The sequence below is a fragment of the Pogona vitticeps genome, chromosome 14 (genome assembly GCF_051106095.1).
Source record: "Pogona vitticeps strain Pit_001003342236 chromosome 14, PviZW2.1, whole genome shotgun sequence".
Taxonomy (NCBI): Eukaryota; Metazoa; Chordata; class Lepidosauria; order Squamata; family Agamidae; genus Pogona; species Pogona vitticeps.
Window position 1 is genome coordinate 5,288,390 of NC_135796.1, and position 26,526 is coordinate 5,314,915.

The 26,526-nt window shown below is 42.4% G+C and overlaps 1 protein-coding gene across 4 annotated transcripts in view; it reads left to right on the top strand.

Moving 5' to 3' along the window:
- TAOK3 (TAO kinase 3) overlaps nucleotides 1-26,526 on the top strand; it is a 165,963-nt gene that overhangs the window by 83,270 nt on the left and 56,167 nt on the right. For 2 of the 4 annotated variants that reach the window (XM_072983471.2, XM_078381625.1), the window contains exons 8-13: nucleotides 1,935-2,048; nucleotides 4,228-4,319; nucleotides 7,939-8,032; nucleotides 9,725-9,806; nucleotides 11,631-11,798; nucleotides 16,404-16,610. In XM_072983471.2, the coding sequence (XP_072839572.2) occupies nucleotides 1,935-2,048; nucleotides 4,228-4,319; nucleotides 7,939-8,032; nucleotides 9,725-9,806; nucleotides 11,631-11,798; nucleotides 16,404-16,610 (757 nt within the window). The remainder of the gene's footprint in view (nucleotides 1-1,934; nucleotides 2,049-4,227; nucleotides 4,320-7,938; nucleotides 8,033-9,724; nucleotides 9,807-11,630; nucleotides 11,799-16,403; nucleotides 16,611-26,526) is intronic. The other 2 variants (XM_072983472.2, XM_078381627.1) reach the window with 1 other exon arrangement.

The window sequence follows — 26,526 nt, forward strand, 5'->3', positions numbered from 1 at the left end:
ACTGGACTTGGCTGGGTGTAACACATATCATCAATTCTTAAATGCCTTCACTGCCTGCTGGTCCATTTCCAAGTTTAATTCAGAGCTCTAGTGCTCAACGTTTAAAGCCCCAAGGTTAAGTCCCTTCTTCTAAGACCCTCCTTTAGATGCCCCTTCCTTCTAGTAAAGGTGGCACCAGGAGGAGAATTGCTTTGGTTCTGATGCTCGATTTGCCGGATGTTCTTCATAAGAGGCTTGCTTAGCATCAGGCCTTATCTGATTCTAGCACTAGGTGAATATTGTACTTACCCAAACCATTTATAATGCCTTTAGATCAGTGTCCCTGCTGACATATTTTCCTTACCATACTTCTGATTGTTCTTCTTTTAATTGCTGATTGCTGCTCTGGGAGTTTTCAGACCAAAAGGCAGGGTATTAAATATTTTAAGAAGAGTGGCTTAATAAAATAAGGGATATTCATTTATATATTTATTTCAATATTTAGTTAGTTGATTCATAACCCACTTCATTCCCCAGTCTGAGATTTAAGGTACCTTACTGAAGGATAGAGCAGCAATAGTAATATTAGCTTCCTGCAGTCTCATATAAAAGGGATGTAGTGTGTCATAATTTAAGGACTCAATGCAGGCAGCTATGAAATAATGCACTTTCAGAGAACCTCTCCTAGCAAATTATAGAAACCAGCCAACCAAAGTGATGTTGATCATATACCTGAGGTTGAATCCATTTATATGTTGTATAGCCTGGTACTGTACAAAAAACATAACTTCACAGAAGTGTCATTATTGGTTGATGGCATTATGCTAATTGATGTTTGAAGGGGCCCCTGCTTTGTGCATTTAATCTCTCATATTCTAAATGCCAGCAAGCAGTTAAAAGTAAAGGTCACTCAAACTGTCCCATCTAACAGTAGTCCAATTTGAACTTGCCTATTTTAAATGTACAGAGAGTGCTACATTTAATTACATTTAAATGTGGCCAATAGCCATTTAGGCGGACGGATTCTGGAATCTGTAGCCCAGAAAAGCAGTTTTTCCATACTTGGCTCTGAACCGTATTCTAGTTTTCCATTTCTCACATTTGTATTGTTCTCATAGACCAGTGGTTTCCAGCCTTGAGTAACCCAGGTATTCTTGCACTTGCAAAAACTGTTAGCTGTGCTGGCCAGGGTTTCTGGGTGTTACAGTCCAAGAACACCTGGGTTGCCCAAGGTTTGGAACCACAGTCATAGACCATCATCCCATGTCTTTGTCAAACAGACCTAACACTAGCTACACCAGAGAAGGTGATTCTGTGTTCTACAGAGATGCTGGGTTTGCCTCTTGTCCCTTTTGTTTTATTCACTTAAAGGAATGAGTAAGTTGAACTACACAGGAGGAGGACCTGGACACTGCTCATTCATTGTGTTTTAATTATACATGGACAAAGAGTGCTAGAAGTATGCCATAAGAGGGCAGGTGTCCTTGAGATTGAGTCCTACCTTGAGAGTCCTACCCTGTTTCCCCGAAAATAAGACAGGTTCTTATATTAATTTTTGCTCCAAAAATGCATTAGGGCTTATTTTCAGGGGATGTTTTATTTTTGTCGTCTACAACCATCTATATTAATTCAAATGTAATCATGTCATATTCTGGTTGCTGCACAATGGTGGAGGGCGGGGTTTCACTTAACTGGGGCTTATTTTGGGGGGTAGAGTTTATATGACGAGCATCATGAAAAATCATACTAGGGCTTATTTTCAGGTTAGGTCTTACTTTATGCAAAACAGGGTAAATTAGGAGCCACTCTGCCATTAGTTTCACGATTTCCTATCTGTTGGTTAAGATTTCCGGAGGGTTGCATAAAATTGCAGGATTTATTTATAGGATGAGCACCTATTATAAAGAAATTCTGTTTGTAACCATGACTGTGGTTTCCCTCCTTCTGTTCAAAAGGGATATTAAAGCAGGAAATATTCTCCTAACAGAACCAGGTCAAGTGAAGCTAGCTGATTTTGGGTCTGCATCTATAGCCTCTCCTGCCAATTCCTTCGTGGGGACTCCATACTGGTAAGTGAAGCGGGAGCAGAACTTTTATCTTTTGTTAAAACAAAAAGGTCTTGAAATCTTGATCTGCCATGTCCAGTCTGGGAATTTAAGACTGACTGAGGGCTCATTCAGATGGGCATTTGTCCTGCTTTTTGATATGTTGGGGTGATGGATGGATTCACTCTTTTTTCCAGCGACTAAATGAAAAATGGACCAATTTGCTCCCAAGGCAGCAGAATCTGCATCTCTTTGATCCCCTGTCAGATGCGTCTACATTTTTGGTGTGGGCTGGTTTAGTCCATTCTCGGCTACCAAGGTTACCGGTTTGAATTTCTGGGATTATGAAGTGGCTTAATAAAATAGCAGCTTCAGGATATTGGCAAATTGAAATTATTATAATTTTGTTTCTGCTTACTGCTGATGTGCTGGATCATTTAAATTATTTTTTTAAAGAAAAAATTCTTGACTTTGTGTGAAGGGCTGGTCAAAACCACACACAAGGCAAAGAAAATTGTTTTAGAAAAATTTAATCTAAGTGATTCAGTGCATTGGCAATAGTCTAACACAAGCAAAAATAATTTCACTTCCCTTGCTCCTCTGCAGAGGAGCATAGAAAGGGTTCAATTGACAGCAGAAGAGGCCAGAGGGTTGCTTACGGTCCAGATGCCATTTGGACACAAATATCACACCAAATGGCATATTACTCCTTCCCTCAACCTTAAGCGACCCCAGCAGCCAAAGGGCCAATTTAGACTTTTCCTTAGTTTCCTTATGAAACTATGCCATACAGTTTGCTTCCCAGAGTTGAATGAAGTGTTGAGGAGACACAAGAGTAGGAGTTAAAAATAGCAACTCTTTAAGTGCTTAGCCCTGGTCCATTATGTTCATGTTATTGTCACTGATGTTTGTTCGTGTTCCATGTCATCATTTCCTCTAACAACAAACTCATTACACCTCCACACATATGTACCTATAGGACACAGTCACCCATGATCCCCCCCCCAATCTCATATGATCCATTGTCCTGTGGACCTTCTGTTCAAGTGTGAGACTGGAGTGGGTGGCGCCTGTTGTAGCTGCATGTCTTAATGCCACCTAAAATTTGCTTGTTTAAAACTCGCCATCTGATCTTACCTGCCGAGCTTCTCTGGATAGGAAGGCTCCGTCCTTGACAAGTTTTCCGTGAGGGGTTTGTGACTTCCATGTTGGAAATCAACATGGGGTGAAGTCAAGTTGCAAGCTTAAATGTCTCTTCACACCAGGGGTAAAGTTTAATTGCTAATTCGAGTAAATCCTTGAGTCGAAATATATTCCCTTAGCTGCCGTTTGGCCATTTCTGTTAATGTGGCATTAGTTTTAAACAAGGGTGAGAAATCATTGTTTTTCTCTTCACCTTGGCTCAGCTAGAAAGCTGACAGGTTTGGTAGTCCTTTTCTTTTGGGAGAAGTCCAGATGGGCTTTCCGTGATCCTGTTTTGCCACTTGTTGGCCAAACCAGAAGCTAACCAAAAGAATCCTGGTCGAAAGGATGCTACTTGGCTATCTGCTCTACAGGTTGTGGTGGACGAATGGAGGGAGATTGGGACTCAGGATGGCGTCTGTTTTGTGTGGGAAGGGCACATCGGCTACAGGAACCTGGCTTAGCTTCAGAAGCTACAGTACAGATGTCTACCCCTCCCACCGCGGACTTCCCTGCTGTTTTTTCCTTGTGCACTGTTGATCTTGGGCTCCCTTTCCCCTCCTGTGTCCTAGATCCCCTTGTCTCTTTCGTGCTTGCACTCCCAGGCTGACCATCTCCAGGAAAACACTGTTGGTGTCTCAATGAGAAAACTCACCCCCAGTGATCAGACTGAAATTGATCCCTTAGGACCCTTTCAGCCCCTCCTGGCTGACTCCAGGTACAGCGCCCAAGAAGCTGATGCGGGTTGCCCATCCACCAGCATGCTGCCCTCACAAGAGACTACTAGGTTTTCCTTTTTTATATATATTTGCTGTCCTCATACTTCCTTCCCATCATGTCCTGAAGACCTTTTGTTGCTAAGCAGGAGAGTATTATTTTACAGCATGGCTTAGTTCTGCTCCATGCTGATTCTTTTTAAGTCCAGGGGCTGCCGTGATGGTGAAAATGACTGACAAAAGGGGGGGGGAGTGTTGATGGAACACCTTCTCATCTCAATACTCTTTGTATCCCTGCCTTGTAGGATGGCTCCTGAGGTAATCCTGGCTATGGATGAGGGGCAATATGATGGAAAAGTAGATATTTGGTCTCTTGGAATCACGTGCATAGAGTTAGGTAAGTAAAGCACACACAGACGTTGAAAATGACCAACCTACCGCACTGGTAAGGTAAAGGTAAATGTTCCCCTTGACAATTTGTCCAGTCGTGTCTGACTCTAGGGCATGGTGCTCATCCCTGTCTCCAAGCTGTAGAGCCAGCATTTGTCCGTGGTCACGTGGCCAGCGCGACTAGACATGGAACGTCGTTACCTTCCTACTAAGGTGGTCCCTATTTATCTGCTTGCATTTTGCATGCTTTCCAATCACTAGGTCGGCGGAGCTGGGTCAAGTGATGGGGGCTCACTCCATCGTGTGGATTCGATCTTACGACTGCAGGTCTTCTGACCTTGCAGCACAGAGGCTTCTGCGGTTTAACCCGCAGCGCCACCCACATCCCTGCACTGGTAGGGACGTCCAAATCCACCTTCTCCAGGTACTGACCTGCCATGTAACCATTTATTTTGCCACACAAGGAGCAACTTCATTGGCAGTCTGTCTCTCAGATAGTGCCACCAAACAGCAAATGCTTTGTTGCTCGGTAGCAACATATGGTGTGCAAAGCCCTCACAGAGATGTGTTGTCAGCGCATGGAATATCTCTTGTCAATTGACGGAGGTTGCTGGAGAGTGAGGTGGGGACTGGAGGATATACCAAAAGTGAAATAGCAGATTTCTTCACGTTTCAATTTGTGCTTAGTTAGGAGCTGATGAAATTTCTTCAGAGTATCTAATGGAACCGGTCATAAGAACACAGGAGGGACTGTGCTGTATCATACCAGAGGTCTCTCTGAAGTTTCCAGAACACTTGGTCCACCTGATATGGCTAGGCAAGTCAGTCTTGCCCATTGAATGTGCTGGTTGGGATTAACAGGAGTTGACGTTATATAATACTGGTTTAGGATTTGCTCCCGTAGTAGCTAGTCAAATGTCTCAGGGAATCCCAAAAGCAGCAGGCAGGCTAAACGGATTCTCCTTTATCATGTTATTCAGCAAATGATCTACAGAGGCATACTTGCATCCACGATAGCCATGATGAGATTTAACAAAACATATAAGCCTTATGACTTCAGACTGGCTTGCTTATTCATCTTATATTTAACAATGAGACTCCGTTTTTCTATTTCAGAAAATCCACAGGGATATTCCCAAAGCTAAAACTAAACAACAACGAAATAGTACACAGTTGCATCAAGAACCTACAAGCGCCTACAATGATATAGAAATGAAACAATGCAAAAAAAGGCTAAATGCTCCCAAACATTAAATGACCAAGCAGGGAAATCCGTCTTGATGCCTGATACCTCTTTCTTAGATTATCGGAATGCATTACGTGTAATTTTGCTTTTGAAAATGGTCCATAAACCTCGGTGGTTTCAAGATACGGCTTTAAGGGTATTTAAAAATTTGTTAGTAGCCATGCTTTAGCATATTTGCTGTACTCTAGTCGGATTTTGTACTTAAATCAGACTATTGGTTTTGACTTGCCAAGTCCTTTCTTTGATGGCCTCAAACCACAACCTTTGAAGGGTTGCTTCATTCTTGTGTTCCAGTCAGATCCTAAGTTAAAGGTTTAAGGCCCTTCTTTGGAAACCCGTCCAGAATGAGGTGTGGCAGGTCCTCATAAGCAAAAAAATAAAAATAAAATAAAATAAAATAAATGTCTATTCAAGAGAGATTCTCTGACTGGAATGCCTTCTACAGAAAGACCTACCTGTTATATTCTTGAGTCGGTCTTTGGCACGAGACAGAGACCATTTCATTTTCTCAGGTTTTCTAACTCTGTTAATACATGCCATAGCTCTTAAGTCTGTTTATATCATATATAGTTTGTTTTCCTCCCTCTTCTTGATTTTAACCTGAGGTTATTTTTACAATTCACATTTTATTGTTTGAAATTCTGTTACTGTGGTTTAGCATTTTGTTTTATTCTGTTAGCTTCTCTGGAAGCATTTTTATAGGGTATTTTATAAATGTAAATTTAAAAAGTGAAATGAGAATAAGCAAGAGCTAGAACCAAACCAGTGCTTCTACAGAAGGAATTTCACATACCAAGATGCCGCCATTGAAAAGGACTCATGGCAGGCCCTTTGCTGATATACAAGAGGCCTGATCTAGTTCATCCCTGTAACTGAAGAATACAGGATAAATTGCAGAGCTTGGGAAAAAAATAGTAGTAGTAAATTGTTAAGGCAATATCATATGTTGATCTTGAAATATTAAGAACTAATAAATTGTCACATCATTAAACTTTAGAATATCACTTAGAATTGCTGGAAATAACTACAAGCAATTGAAAAGCAATTGAAATAACTACTACAATTGAAAATGTTAAAACATTGTTAAAACATTCACCATTCTAATAATTAAAACAATGCTTTGTTTTTTTTTTAAAAAAAATCACTGCTGATATTTATAACACATTAGAACACCTTATTCATTTTAAATATTTTCCCCAGGATCTCTCAAATACGCAGAATGAAAAAAATGTTTGACAATCGGCATCATCTGTAGAGATTACAGAATTAAGCTTCTTTTGGTACAGAATTTGGGTTGTCCTGTTGACATTACTCTTATTGCTCACAGTCTTCTTTAGGAATACATTTAATCCCCATTATATCTTCTTTCCCCCTGTTCCTATAAACAATTTTAATTGTATTTTTAATTGTATTTTAATTGTATTTTAACTGTATTTTAATTATTTTATTTTATTGCATTGAATTTTAATTGTTGTGAGCCGCCCAGGGACCTTTGGGTAGAGTGGGCGGCATATAAATTAAATAAATAAATAAATAAATAAATAAAATAAATAAGTACAGTGGTGCCTCGCAACACAGGTGCTCCGTTTAACGACGAATCTGCATTACGACGAGGTTTTTGTGATCGCAAAAACGTTTTGAATGGGGAAATTTCACTGCGCAATGATCAGTTCCCTGTTTCGGGAACCGATTTTCGCTTCCCAACAATCAAAACAGCTGATCGTCGGGTTTTCAAAATGGCCGCCAGGTGCTCAAAATGGCTCTCCACTGTGTTTAGGAGCCATTTTTCACTGCACAGGCACCCGAAAATGGCCGCCCATATGGAGGATCTTCGCTGGACTGTGAGTTCTTAGCCGATTGGAATGCATTAACCAGGTTTTAATGTGTTTCAATGGCTTTTTTATTTTCGCTTTACGTTTTCGTTCTAAAGCGATTTCGCTGGAACGAATTAACGTCGTAATGCGAGGCACCACTGTATATAAACTATAAACTAACTTACTTCGTTGTGGTTCCTCTTTATTTCTCCAGAGTTCTGAGCTATCCATTGCTGAGCATATGTACCTCTGCATTTGCCAAATTTTAGCATGATTTAGATAGAATCCCACTGATAGAAGCTTGTGCAGTCCACACCTCATTCCATGCTCAGCTGAGTTTTGCATTCACCTGATGCCTTGGCAGTTGCTTAATCTTCCCAAAGAAATGTTGAACGTGCTTCCAGTAGAGATAGTCTGAGTAACATTTTCCCTTTGCCTTCGGAGATTTTTTATTTCCCCTCTACTCATCTGCAATAGTGGTCACAGACTTCCCGAATCCATACTAGAAGACTTTGTGACGAGTCAGTTGCTCCAGTTCTCATTCTTCCCTTTCTCTCTGCTTGCAGCGGAACGGAAGCCTCCCCTGTTCAATATGAATGCTATGAGTGCCTTATATCATATAGCCCAGAATGACTCCCCTACACTACAGTCAAATGAATGGTAAGAATGCTGCCATCCGCTTTTCACTGCTGCTTTTGAGCATTTCCAGCTGTTCCTTTGCAACAGTTTCTTCTAGCATTGAAGACAAGGTCCTTGTTCTCACCTGCGGCACAACCTGCAAATGAAAGCTGCTATGATACAGTGGTATGAGTATGGGAGAGCAACACACCAGTGGCTCTAAGCTTTTTTTTAAATTCCATTCATGTTGACCTTAGACTGATGGTTCCTGCAGCAGATACATGCATTGTGAGTGACATGTATTCAGTCCATGTGTACTCAAATTGACTCCCCCCCCCCAAAGGAATCTTCCTTATACCAGGTCAGCCTACTGCTCCACGAAGCCCAACACTGTGTACAACAGCTGGAAGCATCAGCTTGGGACTTTCAGGTACTTGACCTGATCCATTCAAGAGAAAATACTAGGGAATGAACATAGAATCATCTGCTCTCCATTGAGTGATGGCCTGTACTTCTCTTCCCTTTCTATGGTTCAGTGCCCTATAGGTTCATGGCAGGAAGCAGCAGAGTATCAATAGCAAATGCACCTGTTATGTATTTTAATCAATTCAGTTTAATATAGAAGTTGCTGCAAAGCTTGGAAAAGTTTCTTTTTTGGGGACTACTGCTCCCAGAATCCTCCATCCCACTAGCAAAGGATTCTGCTCCCAGAATCCTTTGCTAGTGGGATGGAGGATTCTGGGAGCAGTAGTCCATAAAAGCAGCTCCGAATCTGTGAATTAATCCATTTTATGGGTACATAGAATGACAAATTGATGAAAAAGAGAAACAGAAATGGCTGGAATATTATCATGAAATTCTTTGTTCCAACGCAATGCAAAGGCAGTGTCAGCAAATGTGTTTGTTGTTCGTGGCATCTCTTATTAACAGTCAGTTTTGCAGGAATTATGTATTTTCCATATTCTTCCATCCCGGAAGAATGGATAAGTATTTCCTGCTGGCTGCATCATGCAAGTCTCCCTCATAAAAAATGTAAAGAGTCTTTGTGGGGAGAGACTTGGACATTTAAGCTCAAAACATATTGAGCAGAGGACCAAGTCTTGGAGAGACAATCCACATTTTGTGTGCAGGACACATGCAGAAAGAAGTAATTATATATCTCCTTAAATTCTAAATAGTTACAACAAATCAGTATAGTGGGCTGAATGTCTCCACATATATACCAGGTTGTGGATTAGGCTGTTACATCTCCCCCCCCTTTTTTTTTTAATTGTGTAGACTACTTGAACTATAGTGATGATGACTGCTCTCTTAAAATGGTTGAAGTAGAATGTTTCTGTTTTTCATTTAGATAAGTTTGCTTCACTGGTAAGTCCTCTGAACACAATGTACAGTATATTTTTCTTGATATTCCTGTAAAAGAGATTAAATTGGGATGAGAGTGACTTGTGAAAGAGCAGCCATTATATCTCAAAAACTAACCAACGTTTTGAACCTGTGTAACACTTGTATGAACTGGTGCTCTAACCTGTTCCATCACATTGGTTATATTAGATGGATCTGGCTGATGACTGAAGGTGACTGTACATGCTTTAGCTCTGAACTTCTAAATGCAAGCTTGATTTGATTTCTCACTTTTTGGCATCTTGATGATTCCCATCTGGAACATGCTTTATTTTCCTTGCCATCTCAAATTTAAATGTATTTTCACGTATATTCTGTTCTTATACACAGGACGGATTCATTTAGGGGATTTGTTGATTACTGCTTGCAGAAAATACCTCAGGAAAGACCATCATCAGCAGAACTATTGCGGGTAATTTTTCAAATCTTTCTGGGAGGATGTACGTGTGGAAAAGGGGGCATAATAGCATGATAAGAGGTTGGGAGAAACTGCCTAGGGGAGAGCCATCTATCCACAGGTTGTTGTTTTTTTCCAGCCAGTGGGCCTAATCCAGCATGTAGTCAATCCGAGGCCATTCCATTGAGAACTGTCTGATCCACACTCACCATGTTTCTCACCCCTATTTTAGGAGGTCACCTATTCACCTCTTAAGTATACTCCAAAACATGATGCTTTAACTGGGATTAACCACCATGAAGCATGCATTGTAATTCAACAACTGCCACCACTTAGGGGATAATCTTTTAGTCCCAACAATACCCCGTTTCCCTCAAAACAAGACCTAACCTGAAAATAAGACCTAGTATGATTTTCAGGATGCTAGTAATATAAGCCCTACCCCCAAAGTAAGCCCCAGTTAAGTGAAAACCTGCCCTACACCATTGTGCAGCATTGAGCAGCAATCAGAAGATGACATGACTGTAAAATAAAAATCCCCTGAAAAGAAGCCCTAATGTGTTTTTTGGAACAAAAATTAATATAAGACCCTGTCTTATTTTCGGGGAAACTCGGTAGTATTGTGAGACTACATTTTAACTACGTTGTCTTAGAAATGATGGTGGAAACAGAGAAGGCAGATAGAGAACATAATGTGTGAGATGAGGAGCACAGGGGGAGATAAAGATGGAATGGAAAACCAAGAGATTAATAAGGAGCACAGCCTCATCTAGGAAGACATATTGTGAAGATCTGTTTTCCTGTTCTGTAGCAAGGATATCTGCAATCACCATAGCATGCTTGTGGCCGTCCTGTTAATAAGAAAGTCCCCTCTGTTCAGCTCTGGTTAGGCCTCATCTTGAGTACCATGTTCATTTCTGGACTTCACATTTTAGGAACGATGCCGACAAACTGGAGCAAGTTCAGAAGAGGGCAATAGGGATGATCAAGGAACTGAAAGTCAAGCTCAGTGAGGAAAGTCTGAAAGAACTGGACATGTTTAGCCTTGAGAAAAGAAGACTACGAAGAGATAGGATAGCACTTTTCAAAGACTTGAAAGGCTGTCATACAGAGGAGGGGCAAGATCTGTTCTTCATCTTCCCAGAGTGTAGGACACGTAATAATGGACTTAGTTTACATGAATCCAGATTGCAACTGAATATCAGGAAAAACTTCCTAACTATTAGAGCAGCATGACAACAGAACCAATTACTTTGGGAGGTCGAAGGTGCTCCAGCGCTGGAGGCATTTAAGGAGTGTGAGACAACTCTCTGTCAGATCTGCTTTGATTTGGATTTCTGCATTGAGCATGGGGTTGGACTTGATGGCCTTATAGGCCCTTTCCAGCTCCATTGTTCTGTGGTTCTACGAATCAGAGGTTCAAGTAGATGGAATGTGACCGTGTGTTAGTGTTGGGGGCTATCATGACAAATCGTCTACAGTAGTCCTGGGCAACTTGTGGCCTACTGCGTGTTGTTAGGATTGCAGCTTCTATTAGCATTCCTAATTAGCTTTTCTAACTAAGGCTGATGAAAGTTGTACTTCAAGAGTCGGAGGGCCACAGATTGCACACCTCTGGTATTTTATTTATAGTACATGCACACTACTTTATACAAGTATTTCTAGGTAGTTAACATTAAAATCATCAAAAATAATGTTTTCACTTCTGATATGTGAAGATACAAGTCAAATAAATTAATACATTGCCCTTCAGAAAGTATAGAAGTACACTAGGTGTGGGGTATTTTGTGTGTTCTCTCTTTCCTGACCCAAGTGCTTCTGTGTCCCTTCTAAAACCAGCATGAGTTTGTTCGCTGTGAGCGGCCTCCACGTGTTTTAATAGACTTGATTCAAAGGACGAAGGATGCTGTTCGAGAGCTGGATAACCTACAGTATCGGAAAATGAAGAAAATCCTCTTCCAGGAGGCCCACAATGGCCCTCTGAACGAATCTCAGGAAGAGGAGGAGGTATCATGTTTATCTATACCAGTGATGGGGGATAAAGAATCTCAAATTGCATGTGGTATTTCCCCCTGCTCTTTTCACAGGCACCAGCAAGACTTGTGGAATTTTGTGGTCAACAGGAGTGGCTTGTGCCTGATGCCTGGCCTATCTTTCAGTTAGTTACTGAAACAAATGGAAACAAAGCCCTTGAAGTCTTCAGAGTCAGCTGCCAGTCATTAGTCATGAAAAGAATTTAATCAGACTCCAAAGCAACTTTTATGTTCAGAATGGGGTTGCTAAGAATACACCTGCTCTAGGTGAAGGAGCTTCCATCTCCGGACTATATGGGAAAAGCTGTGCAAGACCAGATGAGTTATCTAGGGCAGTGGTCCCCAACCTTGGGCTTTCAGATGTTCTTGGACTTCAACTCCCAGAAATCCTGGCCAGTAGAGGTGGTGGTGAAGGCTTCTGGGAGTTGTAGTCCAAGAACATCTAGAGGGCCAAGGTTGTGGACCACTGATCTAGGGAAAGCCGACATGCTGGTCACCCTGACTTTTTTCATTATGTGAGAGCTGAAATTTGTTGAGCAAGCAACTCTTATCAGTGTTTTAGGCAAACTGGTCAGATTGCATGTCTTTATGTGGAAGAGAGTACAACAGAATCTACCGTATTTTTCGCACCATAAGACGCACCTTTCCATAAGACGCACCAATTTTTAAGAGAAGAAAACAGGAAAATATAATCTGTTTTCTTCGCTCCATAAGACGCACAGACTTTCCACCCCCCTGTTTTGTGGGAAAATGTAATGTATGCAACAATAGCTATAGGTAGTGTTTGACTAATTGCAGGCCATCTCCTGATCTCAAAGAATAGTGGCAAACTGGACCTGATTGTTTCATGAGTTCTTTCAGGATGGGGGCACCTGCTAAGCATCTGGAACAGTTTGCCCATTTTACACAGCAAACAGCTTTGCCCTGGCCAGAGAGAAGTGATGCAAAATAGACTCAGGAGCTACATTCTCTGCAGCCAAGACATTTAGGTGGTGAGGGGAGAGCTAACCTCACCTTGGTCTCTGTTTCCCAGTCTTGCAGAAATGGACCTTTGTTGCTATAGAACTAACACTGATGCAAAAAGCTTGTGAAGTCTAGGTACCAGAGCGAGCTAGGAATAAAGTTATTCATCCCTGTAATCCCCCTGTTTGCTTTGAGATTCCCAACCCTTATTGTTCCCTGGTCCTCTGCAATGCTGTCTACTGTCCAGACCCAGATGGAAGTATTTCATGTTGAATCTGGTTATGTTCTGTGCTTTAATCCAGTTATGATCCAGTGTTTCTTTCATTTTAAACAAAAATTGGCATATTTATACATTTTTATGGTACCAAGGGTCATTGTAGACTAAATTGTATGATACATCAAGTATACAGTGTGCAAATGTAGACTTGTTTTTTGCTTCCTTGGATAGGAGCAGGATTGTAGCAGAGGTAGAAACTTTTCCCCACTATATTGTAGCCTAATTGCAGTCAGTGTTCCTCCCACAGTACTTTTTTAGCAAAGAAAAAAAATGTAAGCGCAGAGTTGCAAATGACACATGTTTGCCATAACATATACTTGCCCCTTGCTGAAACTGGAACAAACCAGAGAAAGCTTTTTACACAACAATTCAGCCTGGAGGTGGTTTACAAAATAGTTAAAATAAAGGCATAGGAATCAGGATTTTACACCAAGCAGGGCAGAGAATCAACACGGAGATACAGATTGGACCGTTATGGCATGAGACAGATTTTGGAGAAGCGTCACAAAAATAGCAAGCTAGGAGTTGCCCTCACCAAGCCATATTTTTAGCAGTCCCGCATGAACTTTCCATTGGCCTTTCAAATATTGTCGTACAGTGTGACAAAGCTGTGTGTTGATAATCTTATTACAACATTCCCTATAAACAATGCACATGCATGGATCTGGTATTTGTACAAATCAGATACGCTGAAGGCTGCAGAGCACCTAATATTTTTGACAATCTCCAAGTAGGATGATTGTGCGAGTATAAGTTTCTAGGGCTCTATCAACATGCAAGCAAATTTGCTGCCATCTGTGATTCCGCCCCCCCCCCCCCCGCGCTTTCCCTTAATGCTTAAGGTAAGGCATTTTAAAGTCATTTGGACCAAAAACAGCTTTTTTAAAAAAATTGCACATGGAGAAAAGAGGCTTATGCAAAATAAATGTTGTGTTACTTCACAGGAAGTGGTGTGTAGTGTCTTTCAGTTCCTTTAGACGTTTAACATGTCCCGTCATTCTTACCTGCACTTTTGATCTGTCACAAACTGACATGCTCAGCCTTAAAATATATATACCTGTATTGTATACAGTATTACTAGTTTCAGTGCTAGGATTGAAACCAGCTGCCTCTGAGGCATAGATTCTTTCCTGCTCCGAAAAGGAGGTGTGACTTTTTGCAACTTTGTTCACCCATGTTTTGCCCTCATTCTTTGGGTTAATCGTGCACATAATTCCAGCATAGATGGGAGTTTTCTGTTCTTTATTACGTGTGTTCTGTGCTGCCAAGTCAGAACAGACTTATGGCCTCCCTAATAGGGCTTTCAAGGTAACTGAGCTATTGAAGGAGTGGTTTTACTAGTTCCACTTCCCATTGAGTTTCTATGGTAGAGACTGGGAATTGAACCCCAATCTCCTGAGTCCTAGTCCATTACTCTATCTACACCACTTTTTTTTGAGGGGGTGTCCCTATCTGCAAACTTCAAAAAGCTGATTTTTGTCTGAATCACCTTAAAATGCTTTATCTCAAGCACCAAGGAAAAGAAGGGGCACAGATGGAAGCGTTTTTTATTGTGTTTTGAGAGAGCCGTGGAAATTTACACTCACAGAAATATGCCTATGTGACAAAATTCATATGCCTAATGATGCTTTTAGTTCTAATTAAAAATCTTCTGTAAGATATGGCTCCATGGTTGTGCCACTGAAATTAACTGAAAGCGAAAGTTAAGTTAGATAGTTTAAACCAATAGACGAGCAGGTTTGTAAAGAGTGCAGATGATGCTGAGAAGCAGAGGCTGCTTTTTGGCACTGCCTCATTTTGAAGAACCCACATAGGGTCTTTGGTTTGTAGGTGAACATCCAAGCTTATTGATCGTTGGTCATCATAGTAAAAACAGCACTTTTTGGATAAGAAAAAATTATCAGCTTCCAACCTTTTTCTCCTGCAAAAAAAAAAAAAAACTGAAGAGAGATTCCTACCAATATTCTCTTCTTTGCTTGTGACCCTGTCTGCCAGATCGCGAAGTCAATAAACGTCTCTATTCACCACTGGGAAATTCCAAATGGGAGATTTTGTTTTTTTAAAAAAGCACCATGTGAAACCCCTATGACACCACAGGTTTTAAAAATAATTCAGTGGTGATGGCAGTTCTTTCTTTTTTTGCTTTCATTTTGTTTGGTTTGGGCGATGTGCATTCTTCAGGATTACAGCCAAGCCCTATGATTTAGGTTGTGTCTGCCCTGGCAGTCCTTGCCTTCTGTGACATATATTCTACATTTCAAGAAGAGAAGAACTGCAAAATAGTTATTATTTTAGAATGCAGTTCTTGCATTCATGTATATGTATATGTACAGTTGCAAGTATTACGAAAGAAGGACCTAAGTACTCAGCTATCCCATATTCTTAGCAATGATTGTCTAGACCATTGTTTTCCATTTCACTCCACCCCAACCCTTACCCCTCATCTCCCTCTCCACCTTGTTTAGTCTTTAAAAAGCATATAGATATAATGGCATGCATTCCTATGTATTCACTAACCTTACCTCTTTCCAGTTTCCTTTTCAAATGTTAGGTGCATTTGCCAGGCACAGTCTGTTTAAAGAGAGACACTCCTTTTTGGCTCTTGCACACACATTCAGCCATGCACACAAATAAATGCAAGGCAGAAATGGCCGTGAAAGTGTGACAGTGTGGACAGAGCTTTTCACTGAGATAACTGGCCCTATAAATATGGACAACCACATGGGAGGATTATTGCGAACCAGAGTTAAGTCAGGAATTCTGCAGCTCTGTTTGCTTGGCTTGGCTTTGGAAGGTGAGGAGTAATGCCCCTGAAAGTTCTTGGAAGGAAGAAGGATTTCTTTACTGATGCTACCATGTCCAGCCCTGCTTTTTGCAGAAGGCAAGGTTTTTGTGTGAGTTGGCATAATTTTGAGATGGGAGAAGAATGAGATCAACTGTATTATTTATTTGTTTGTTTTATTTATTTATTTGGTTTATTTGATTTATTTGATTTATACCCTGCCTATCTGGTCTACTCGACCACTCTAGGCGGCTTCCAGTATAGGATAAAACAATAAAACACAGGAACATTATTAGCAATATTAACCTGTTTTGCTGTCTTTACAGCATGTTGGAAACATTTTATTAATAGTGTGCATTAAAAAGGGTGTCTCCTTAAATTAACCTGTCTTGCCTCCGTCTTTATATCTGCCCAGAGAGGAAATTGACTAAGACGAGTTAAAATGTTTCCTTTCTGCAGAGTTACTTTTAACGGAATGGTTCCCACAGCGGAAATATGTTCCAGGGAGTTTGCCCCTTGTGGTATTTTGTTTAACCCTCCTGCCCCTTGTTTTGTAGGAGAGTGAGCATGGGATAAACCTGAGTAGGAAGATGGACAGTCTGGGCAGCAACCATTCTATCCCCAGCATGTCTGTAAGCACAGGCAGTCAGAGCAGCAGTATCAACAGCATGCAGGAGATCATGGATGAGAGCAGCTCTGAGCTGGTCATGATGCATGACGACGAGAGCACCATTAATTCTGCTTCCTCTGTTGTACCCAAGAAGGTATGTTTGCTGGTGCTCTGTCCCCCAACCTCAGGCAAACCCTGCTTTATTGCTCTTTCTTCTTCTGGTCTGCGAAGGCAATGTAAGTTAACCTGTTGAGCTAATGACAAGAAGCAAGTGTTCAGCCACTCTAGGCTTTGACACTGCTCCCAGTGTGCATTTTAAAACCTCTGTACGATAGTTCCCAGCCAAAGCACAAAGTTCCTCATCTTCTCTAGTGCTAAGAAAGTGAGGCATATGTACTGTTACGAGATGAATGAAACTTGAAGGTTAAGGTTTGTTTTTTTAAAAAAAGATGCCAGTAAGGAGAAACATCTGAGACAAGGGATGGAGATCAAGATTGACATCTAATATAATCCTGTTCAGTCTCTTCCCCCATTCTTTACCCCAGCACTGCATGCATACCTGTGTCCTTGCCTGTTAACACCACCTTGTCTTCTGAACATCTGTCTCCCCCAAGTGGTTGTCATGTCAGTTGAAACAATCACATCCACCAAGCTAGGACAGTAATTTCAGTAGCATTCCAACAAAATCCCAGCTCGCGTGACAATTCTTCGCTTGACAAGTTAACGGCGTACTGGATCGCTTTCTAGAAGCTTTGTTTTTTGAGGGCTAAAATAAGTACAGTGCTTCTTCTGTTTTTTTTTTCTACACTGCCACTTGAATCATTTGCCCATTGGGTAGTATACATTGCGATCTGGTGTAAAGGACTGTGGTTCCACTGGAAGAATGATGTTGGAGAGCCTCAGTGACCTTTTCAACAGGAGCATGGTGCAATGAAGGCCACTCTTCAGTAAGAGTTTCAAAGTTATCTTCAGTAACGAGCATACAGATCCTGCATACAGCTGCCCCAAAAAAAGTTCACTTTTATACTATTTACTAAAATATTTGCCACATTTACCACATTTCCTAAAATGTAACCTTAAATCTAAGCTGAGGGAAAAAAGGAAGGTAACACATCACACCAATCATAGTGCAGGAGATCTCAAGGACTAAATGCTTAAATCAGTGTTTTTCCCCCTGAGGAAAATGTACTGGGAAAGTGTTGGACTGTAATGGCCACTTCTCCACCCTTGAGGAGGTAAAGCAGCACAAGAAATAGTTAAAGCTCTAAGCTAGTTAAGAATGCCTTTAATCTCATAGGTTTCAATGGGATTGAACACCCACAGTACTTGTATCTCATTGAATGTGTGTGCTTACACCATTAACAAGCTTCATGTTTATATAACACTAGCAAAAACTGCCAGCTGAATAGAAAGACTCCAGGCAAGGTGGAAATGTGGCAAAAGGCAGTATTTTAAAAGTGAAGATCAGTGATTCTTATGATGAAACACCTTAAAACACTTTCTAAATGTAAGGTGGTGAAAGGCAGCATTTTAAATGGGATTCTTAACCTCTGTCCTGCTAAATGTTTTGAATGTTATTTCTCGGAGCCTCTGACTATTGACTATGCTGAGTTTGACTTTTGGGAGTTGAGAACATCTATAGTGCAAAAGATGGAAACAGCTGCTCTAAAGGGATCCTTCTTCTGTTTCATAGTACATCCAGGTAACAGTAAGGGCTCTGCTTCTCCAATAGAGTGGTCACCAGTTGCACTAGAAAGTGAGATTATGGGATGTGTTCTTCATTAGTAAATGGGGTCTGAGTACAGAAATCCCACTTTGTGAATATTTACATACTTCTTAGATGTAAAGATTTCAAAGTGATGTTGGACATTAATAAAACATAAAAATATAATAAACACCATGCAAAACCTTAAAGCAAAATATTTACATGATGAAATAGATGGTAGGTTGGACTACACAGGTTTTGTAAGCAGGTATCCTTTCAGCATGCATCTAATGATTGTCTGAATGTGCCAAATTTCAGAGACATTTTTCAGAGATAATTCATTTAAGGCCACAGCATTAAATTCTGACCACTTTCAGCAACTGTATAGGATACATACAGAAAGTGGGTAACATCAGCAGGAGAACCTCTTCAGGTGGCCCCAAGGACTCTGTGGCTCTGTAAAGTAGTCACTTGAACTAGTTGCCAAATTATCTAGGGCCCTGAAAACTAATAACAGAAGCTTAAGCCTGGCTTATTAGCAAGCAGGAACCAGTATGGTTCCATGAGCATAGGGGCAAAGTGGTGCTCTTTAATCGCTGCACTGCAAAGTTCAGAGGAAACATCCTGCACCAGCTCCAGCTTGTGGAACAGTCTTCAAGAGCAGTTCTACACAGTGATCTGTGCTTAAGGTTTCCAGTGGCTGGATCACTTTAGCCAACAATGTCTAGAGTATGTATAAGCATTAGGAGCTATAGGGTGGCTTTCATTTGGCCCTGTGCCATTAACAAACCAAATGTAAAGACCTTAAATTGGTTAGTATGTGTTCTAAATTGAGAAAGCTAAAACCACTTTGGTATTGCTTTGATGTTGAGCTGAGCTTTGCATCTTGAGGATAATAGGAGCTCGAGATGATTTCTGTGGAGCCCAGTCCTGCCTTGCCACCATTCTGGAGTTCTTTTTTCAATGGGTGGGTAAAACCTCCAGTAAAGTCTACATTCTTCCAGAGTGGCCCAGTCCATTGTAGAACAGCTCTTACTGTCAGGAAATTCTTTCTAATGTTTAGACGAATTCTCCCTCGTATTTTGAATCCATTGTTTCATGTTCTTCTTCATGGCCTCTGTGACTCACACCATGGGCGATCTGTGCCTGCGCAGAGCTTCTTCAAAATATTCTAGCGCTTCTGGGGTAGCAAAAAACACATTAGAATAGACCCCTCCCCTTGGTATATTTATCTTGGTGCCAGGACTCTCCCTTCAGTTCCTTTCAACTGCCACGTTAAAGAGCCTCGTATGTCTATCTTTTGTGAGCCTGAAAGTGAAACAAGTCAATTTTTTCTGCTGAACTTAAAAAATCTTTCTCTTTATTAATAATCAAAGATACATATATACTGTTTTTAGTTTTTTCTCCTCCGTGCCTCGGCCTCCGGCCATCGCACACACCCCCTCCGATTTTTATTTTTCTTCTCATTATTGTTCATGGCCCCTTTGGGCCCGTTCAAGCACTGTGTGATTTGCGATAACAAGATCCCGCTGTCGGATGGTCACACAAAGTGCCTTTTTTGTTTAGTCGAGGCGCATCAAACCGCCTCGTGCCCTCATTGTAAAAATTTCAAATGAGGAGTCCTCCGTTCCCACCTATCTCGACTCAGACTCTGCCTCTGGAAACAGTCTTTGCAATCAGCAAAACCTATGGCTCAAACTGCATGTAAAACCACCCCACAAGCCAAAACCATGGAAAAAAGCCATTGCAGAATCATCGAAACATCGTTCCTCCGCTACTCCATCTCACTCAGATGCACCTTCCACTTCATTGAAAACTTCTAGGACACACAGGTCTAAACAGCTGACATTGAAGCCTTCCAAAAAGTGAAAGCCGCCTTCTGATCCGGATCCCAACCCCCTGTAACTGAAACTATCTAAATGAACCAAATCAAAGACCTCGGCAATCCCTCCACAACAGGTTTCTGAACCTGGCGATTTAATTTCTGTAGCTTCACCCTCTGATGATGAAGGACTTCCATCTCATCAACTGGTTTCTCAGCCACCGACATGGGACGAGCGAGTAGACCATCTTACTTCCTCGCCTAATAGTCCCCAGCACTCTGTCTCTTCTCCTAATCCATCCACTGACACCTCCCCAGAGAGAGAGGAACCCGAGCCTCAGTGGGACACATTGCCCTATTCTCTATTGGGCCGGCCTCCAAGGCCAGTGGCACACTATTGGGCACATCCATCATATGAGGTAATTCCACAAGCGTGTGTCGATCAATCCCGCACACAGCATGCTCATTGGATAGACATTTGCCCCGGTCAGTGCTTCTCTAACCTGCCAGCTATGGATGCTTGACCGGCTGCCTCCTCCGGTCCGGTATTAGCATCACATCATAAACCTCCATCTTGACAACCTTCCATGTTGAAGAGATCTTATCACTTAGAGGCACGCAGCCATCATATGATGAAAATCGGCAGTCGAGAAACATGCTTCCACCCACAAAGCATTCACAGCCCCTGTGACTACATATTTTCCAGCTTAAAATGATGGAAATCACTCCTCTCACTCGGCATCCCCAGCCTCGATTTACTCTACAAACCTACCTATGCATCCACTGAATCGGCGTCAGACGCCTTTTCGACACTGGTTCCAATATCGACGACCCTCAATATCCATCCTGGTCTATGGAAGCTCCACTTTGATCTTTCTCGGTTGCTAGCCCTTAACAATGGCACCAACCTAGACACACAGTCCATCAATACCAAGATGCAGACCTCGACACCGAGATCCCATCTAGTTTACCTCCGTCCATGGACACACCTTCGACATCGATACCAGTCAACTCTTGACGTCGACAAATGTCCAAGGACATGCCACTCTCGTGGCAGACCACTGTCAACATTACTGTGATCAGCATCCTCTCGACACCGAGGTCGATCAACGTTCTATTGATTCCAGGCTCGATCCCAAGGTCTCAGAACATGGTTCTCGACCACGAAGTCCATCTGTGCTTCTCACATCGCCAGATTCCGACCTTGCAGATCTAGATCCTCCATCCCCAGCAGAGGATTTTCAAACTTACACTCAACTCATGATTGGTATGGCTAAGTCACTGGATCTTCAAATCCATTGCCCCACAACCAAACTGATGGATCACCTTTATGATCCTATGTCCAAGGACATAACTACCCCAGTCCATATTTCCATGCTACCACCTCTTCTTAGCACTGCTCAGTGATCTTGGACTAAACCAGCCTCCTCTCATTCGGTCTCGAAAAGAATCGATAATCTCTATCGGATACACAACCCTGGAGCACTTTTTCTCCAGAAACAGCTGGCCCCAAATTCGATATTTGTTGAGGCCTCACAATCCTGATTTTGAAACCAACAATCTCTTATCCCACCTAACAAAGACAGTAAAAGAATCAACTCTATGGAGCAGGTGGTTTTACTCATCAACGGCTTTTACTATGAGAGTAGCTAACTACCAAGGAGCTATGGAGGCATATCAGCGCTTCCTTTGGGATAACATGGCCACTTTTCTTGACTCTTTACCAGAAGACAAAAAAATTATTAGCACAAACCTTCCAACAGGAGGGTCTCTGTTGCCAAACAGCAAATGTTCTCTGCCAAACACACGGTAGATGCCACAGCTAAATCCATGGCTACCTCTGTCATGCTTAGACGTTTCCCCTGGCTAAGAACAGTCGGCCTTGCGGAGGATGCCCAAGCATGTATTGATGACCTCCCATTTGATGGCACCGGTCCCTTTAATGCTGAAACTGATGACATCCTAGAAACTGTTCAGAAGAAATGTTCCGCTGGGAAAAGATAGGGTGTTTATCCCACTTATCAACAGCACCTCCGATGCAATCAATGGAGGCAACCTTACAATTCCTGCCAGAGTTTTCAACACAAATCCCAACATCAGAACTTCTACACACCATACTTTAAACAACAACAATACAAATAAAAACCTTGCCAGCAACCCATCCAAAGGCGCAATGACTGCAAACCCAAACATCATGTTTGACGTTTTCACAACCAAGATTGCAAATCCACCCCCTTTCCTCTGGAAACACTTACCTGTCTGGCAGTCTATCACTACTGACACCTGGGTTCTTCCCATTGTCTAATACCAATTGGGTTTTTTTTCTGAGAAGAGGTAGAACGGAATCAAGGATTACCATACGGAATTTTGTGGTGATGACATATTGGTTGAGTTCTCTGAGGTCTAGAATAGTTCTTAAACCTCCATCTTTTGGGGGGACAGTGAAATAACAAGAGATAAAAATGTTGCTGTTTTGTTGTATAGGTTCTATCACGTCCTTGATGAGCAAATTTTATATCTTTTCTTGTAGAGTTTGGGATGGTGGAGTGACGATGTGATGTGATGGAGGATGTTGATGGAAATGGATGCGGTATCCATTCACAGTCATAGATCTACGAGATGCATACTCCCACATCTCCATCCACCCCTCCCACAGACAGTTTCTTCGATTCCAACTCGGGCCCCAAGCTTACCAATTCAAAAGACTTCCTTTCGTACTTGCAACAGCTCCCAGAGTTTTCGCCAAGTACATGGCCCCAGTAGCTACCTTCCTCAGACTTCAAAAGATCCTCGTCTTCCCGTGCATAGACGACTGGCTCCTTGTAGCTTGTTCCCACCACAAAGCTCGCCGAGACACCCTTTTCACCTTATCCATCCTTCACGATCTCGGTCTCGCGGTCAACATGCAAAACTTCAAAATGAGTCCTACAAGGGTTATTCATTACATCGGGGCTTCCATAGACTCCACCCGAGCTTGTGCAATCCTCCTGCATGGCAAACAACAAAACTTCATCTCCCTCCTCCAAGGTTTCACCCCCCACGCCTTGGTTCCTGCCATCCTTATCCAATGTGTACTAGGCACCATGGCCGCCATGACCTCAGTTGTAAGACACATATGCCTGAAAATGAGGTCTCTACAGTCATAGTTCCTCGCACTTTTCAACCCACTGACAGATCCTCCCAACACTCTTAAGAGTTACTACCGAACTCGCTTCACAACTCCAATGGTGGTGCTTCATCCCAATTCTCTTTATGGGACGCCCTTTCCAAAAACCATGTCCTCAAACACAGGTCACAACCGACACCAGCCTTACTGGCTGGGGAGCACATTGTGTCCGCAGAGAACGTTCACTCCACATCAATGAGTTGGAACTATTAGTGGTGGTAAAGGCATGCAAAGCATTCAGAAACGTCCTAGCTGGCAAGGTGATCCAGATTGCCACCGACAACACCACAGCCATTTACTATATTCACAAACAAGGAGGCATACACTCCCCAAGTCTTCTCTAACTGGTGGTCGACCCATGGGAATGGTGGCTCTCACACCACATATACCTCACAGCTCTGCCTATCACAGGCCAGGACAACGACCTAGCCAACTCTTTCAGCCACACAAACTCACAACCCCACGAGTGGGAATTAGATCACACAATTTTCCTCCACCTGTGCAAAAGATGGGGAAAACCAACTCTAGACCTTTTTGCCTCCCGCAACAATCGGAAATGCAAGCACTGTTGCTCCCGTGCCGGGATCGGCAAACACTCCCAAGACCCTCACATACCTCTTCCCACCATCCCTGCTCATCCACAGGGTAATTGTTCGAATACAACAGGACAAACCCAATGCCATCCTCGTTGCTTCTTGGTGGCTGAAAGAGCCTTGGTTCCCAGTGCTTCACCACCTATCCTCCGACATCTATCACCTCCCTTGCCTACCTCACCTCCTCGCACAAAACAACTCCCGGATCCTTCATCCCGACTTACCTGCTCTGCACCTGGCAGTGTGGAGGATTCTCCCTCCTTGATGGATGTTGTCCATCAAGCAAAGAAGCCCTCCACTAGGAAAGCTTACCTGTATAAATGGGAAAGATGTCAATCTTTTACTACAGCACTTTCCCTTCCTGCCGTCAACCCATCTCTCCATGGTTCTGCGGTATTTTCTCCATCTCAAATCTTCTGGTCTTTCTCTCTCGTCTATCAGAGTCTGTCTCTTGGCAATCATCTCGTACCAACTACCGACCTCTCCAGCAGCTCGATTCTTCAAACATCCCACGGTCAAGCGCATTCTTAAGGGATTGTCACACACTTACCCAGACATTCACCTGCCCTCTCCACAATGGTCCTTGGTCTTAGTCTTGCAACAACTCACTAAAGCTCTATTCGAACTGCTAGCCTCAACGGATCTCCATCTACTTTCTTCAAAATGGCCTTTCTCGTTGCAATTACTTCAGCTCGCCGAGCAAGCAACCTTGCGGCCCTATGCCATGATTCTATCCTGATAAAGTAAAGTTGTTCCTCAGTGTCTCCTTCCCTAAAGTGGTGTCTCAGTTTCATCTCTCTCAACCACTGGTCCTCCCATCTGTCTTTCCATCCACAACCCATACTTTGGACGTCAGGAGGACCCTCTCCTTTTATTTGTCATGGACGCAACCCTTTTGACGTTCCCTACGCCTTTTTGTCAGTTATCAACTTCCTAACAAAGGCCTACAGATCACCTCCCAGACAATCTCTTGCTGCCTTGCCTCTACTATCCAGCTTGCAAGCCAGCTTGTTCAACAGCTGGTCCCTCAAGCTATTCATCCTCATTCCGCCAGGGTGTTGGCAGCCTCTACAGCATTCCTACGTGGTTTGCCTCTCCCCGACATCTGCGCCTCAGCTATGTGGGCACAACCATCTACCTTTACCCAACATTATAGACTAGATGTTTGACAGAAGTCTGATGCAGCATTCGGACGTGCTGTTTTCGCTTCCGCCTTGGCGTAACACCCTGCCTCCGGGAAAGACCGCTTGCTAGTCACCTGCAGTGTGATTCACAGAGGCCACGAAGAAGAATGGCAGGTTACTCGCCTGTAATTGTAGTTCTTTGAGTGGACCTCTGTGATTCACACATCCCACCCGACCTCTGTCGCGCCATGCAATATTTTTCTCCTTGCAGCGGTTGACACAACTGAAGGGAGAGTCCTGGCACCAAGGTATTTATACCAGGGGGAGGGGGTCTATTCTAATGTGTTTTTTGCTACCACAGAAGCTCTAGAATATTCTGAAGAGGCTCCGCGCAGGCACGGATCACCCACAGGGTGAATCACAGAGGTCCACTCAAAGAACCACAATTACAGGTGAGTAACCTGCCATTCCTTGCTCTGGAGCTTCAGAGAATATTTTTTCACGTTCCATGTGGAAGTTCATATATTTAAAGACAACTGCTATGTAATGCAGTGATGTCTGAGACCCAGGGATCAAAGTTCTAAGTGTAATCCAAGACTCCTTGATTAATTCTCTTTACAGTTAGGTGCATGTGAATCTTACAAGCTTTCCAAATCACCTGGCAAACAGGACAGAAAACTTGAGAGATTATCCCTGCACTATGATGGAAAGCAAGGAGACTCTGGTCACAATGATTAAGTGCTTCTGGACAAAGAAAATTGAAATTTGGTCTTTTCCAGACCAAGTAGTCAGTAGTTACTATAAAATTATGCACATGGGGCATGAATATGTTTAATATTGTCTTTAAAAGGTGGAACATGAGTCCTCTAGAAGGCTAGGATTCTCCTGCAAACCCAGTCTCCACATGGAATTGTATGCTGGGCTGCAGGCCCAACAATTTTCTATTAGCACCCTTGAAATGGGCATGTGTTGGAAGACATTTCTGTGTTGGAGCTTGGGAGAAAATGAGTTGACCTAAGACATTAATGGTGAAATACTTTCACATTAAACAGAAGATTATGCCAAACCATGCAACTAAAGAATAATGTTTTTAAAGTTATGTTTTTAACATTTTAAGTGTTACTTTAAGTGTTACTTTTAAAACATTCCTATATACCACTTGGCATGCTTAAATTTAACATACTGAGGAGAAAAAGGTAATAGGCCCAATGCCCGCCACTCAGAGAACACTGGTAATAGTGCGGCTAAAAAAATCTTGTAAATAAATAAATCTCCTCTTATCTCTTTCCCACAATGAATTCAGAGGTGAGCTGTTGTCCCATGTGAACTAGAGAAGGCACTTTGGTCTTTCCTCTGTTTCATAGTACATTCAGTTAACTGTAATTTCTTCTGTCTGCCTTTCCTTTTGAGATTTTGACTCCTCTTTGTCCCTGCCAGCCCATAAGGCAGGCAGGATGCTTATGGGTGACTTACAGAGCCTGTGTATGTTCTACCTACATAGCCTTTTGTCGTACCAGAAACCAACTCAAAAACAGGTCCTCACTTTGTTCACTTCCCACACGACAGAAACTTCCCAATTTTATTATGTTTGATCCTTCCCTTTTATCTAGCAAATCCTTGCCATTGTGCTTGAAAGCAGGACATGGAAGTTTAGTTCATG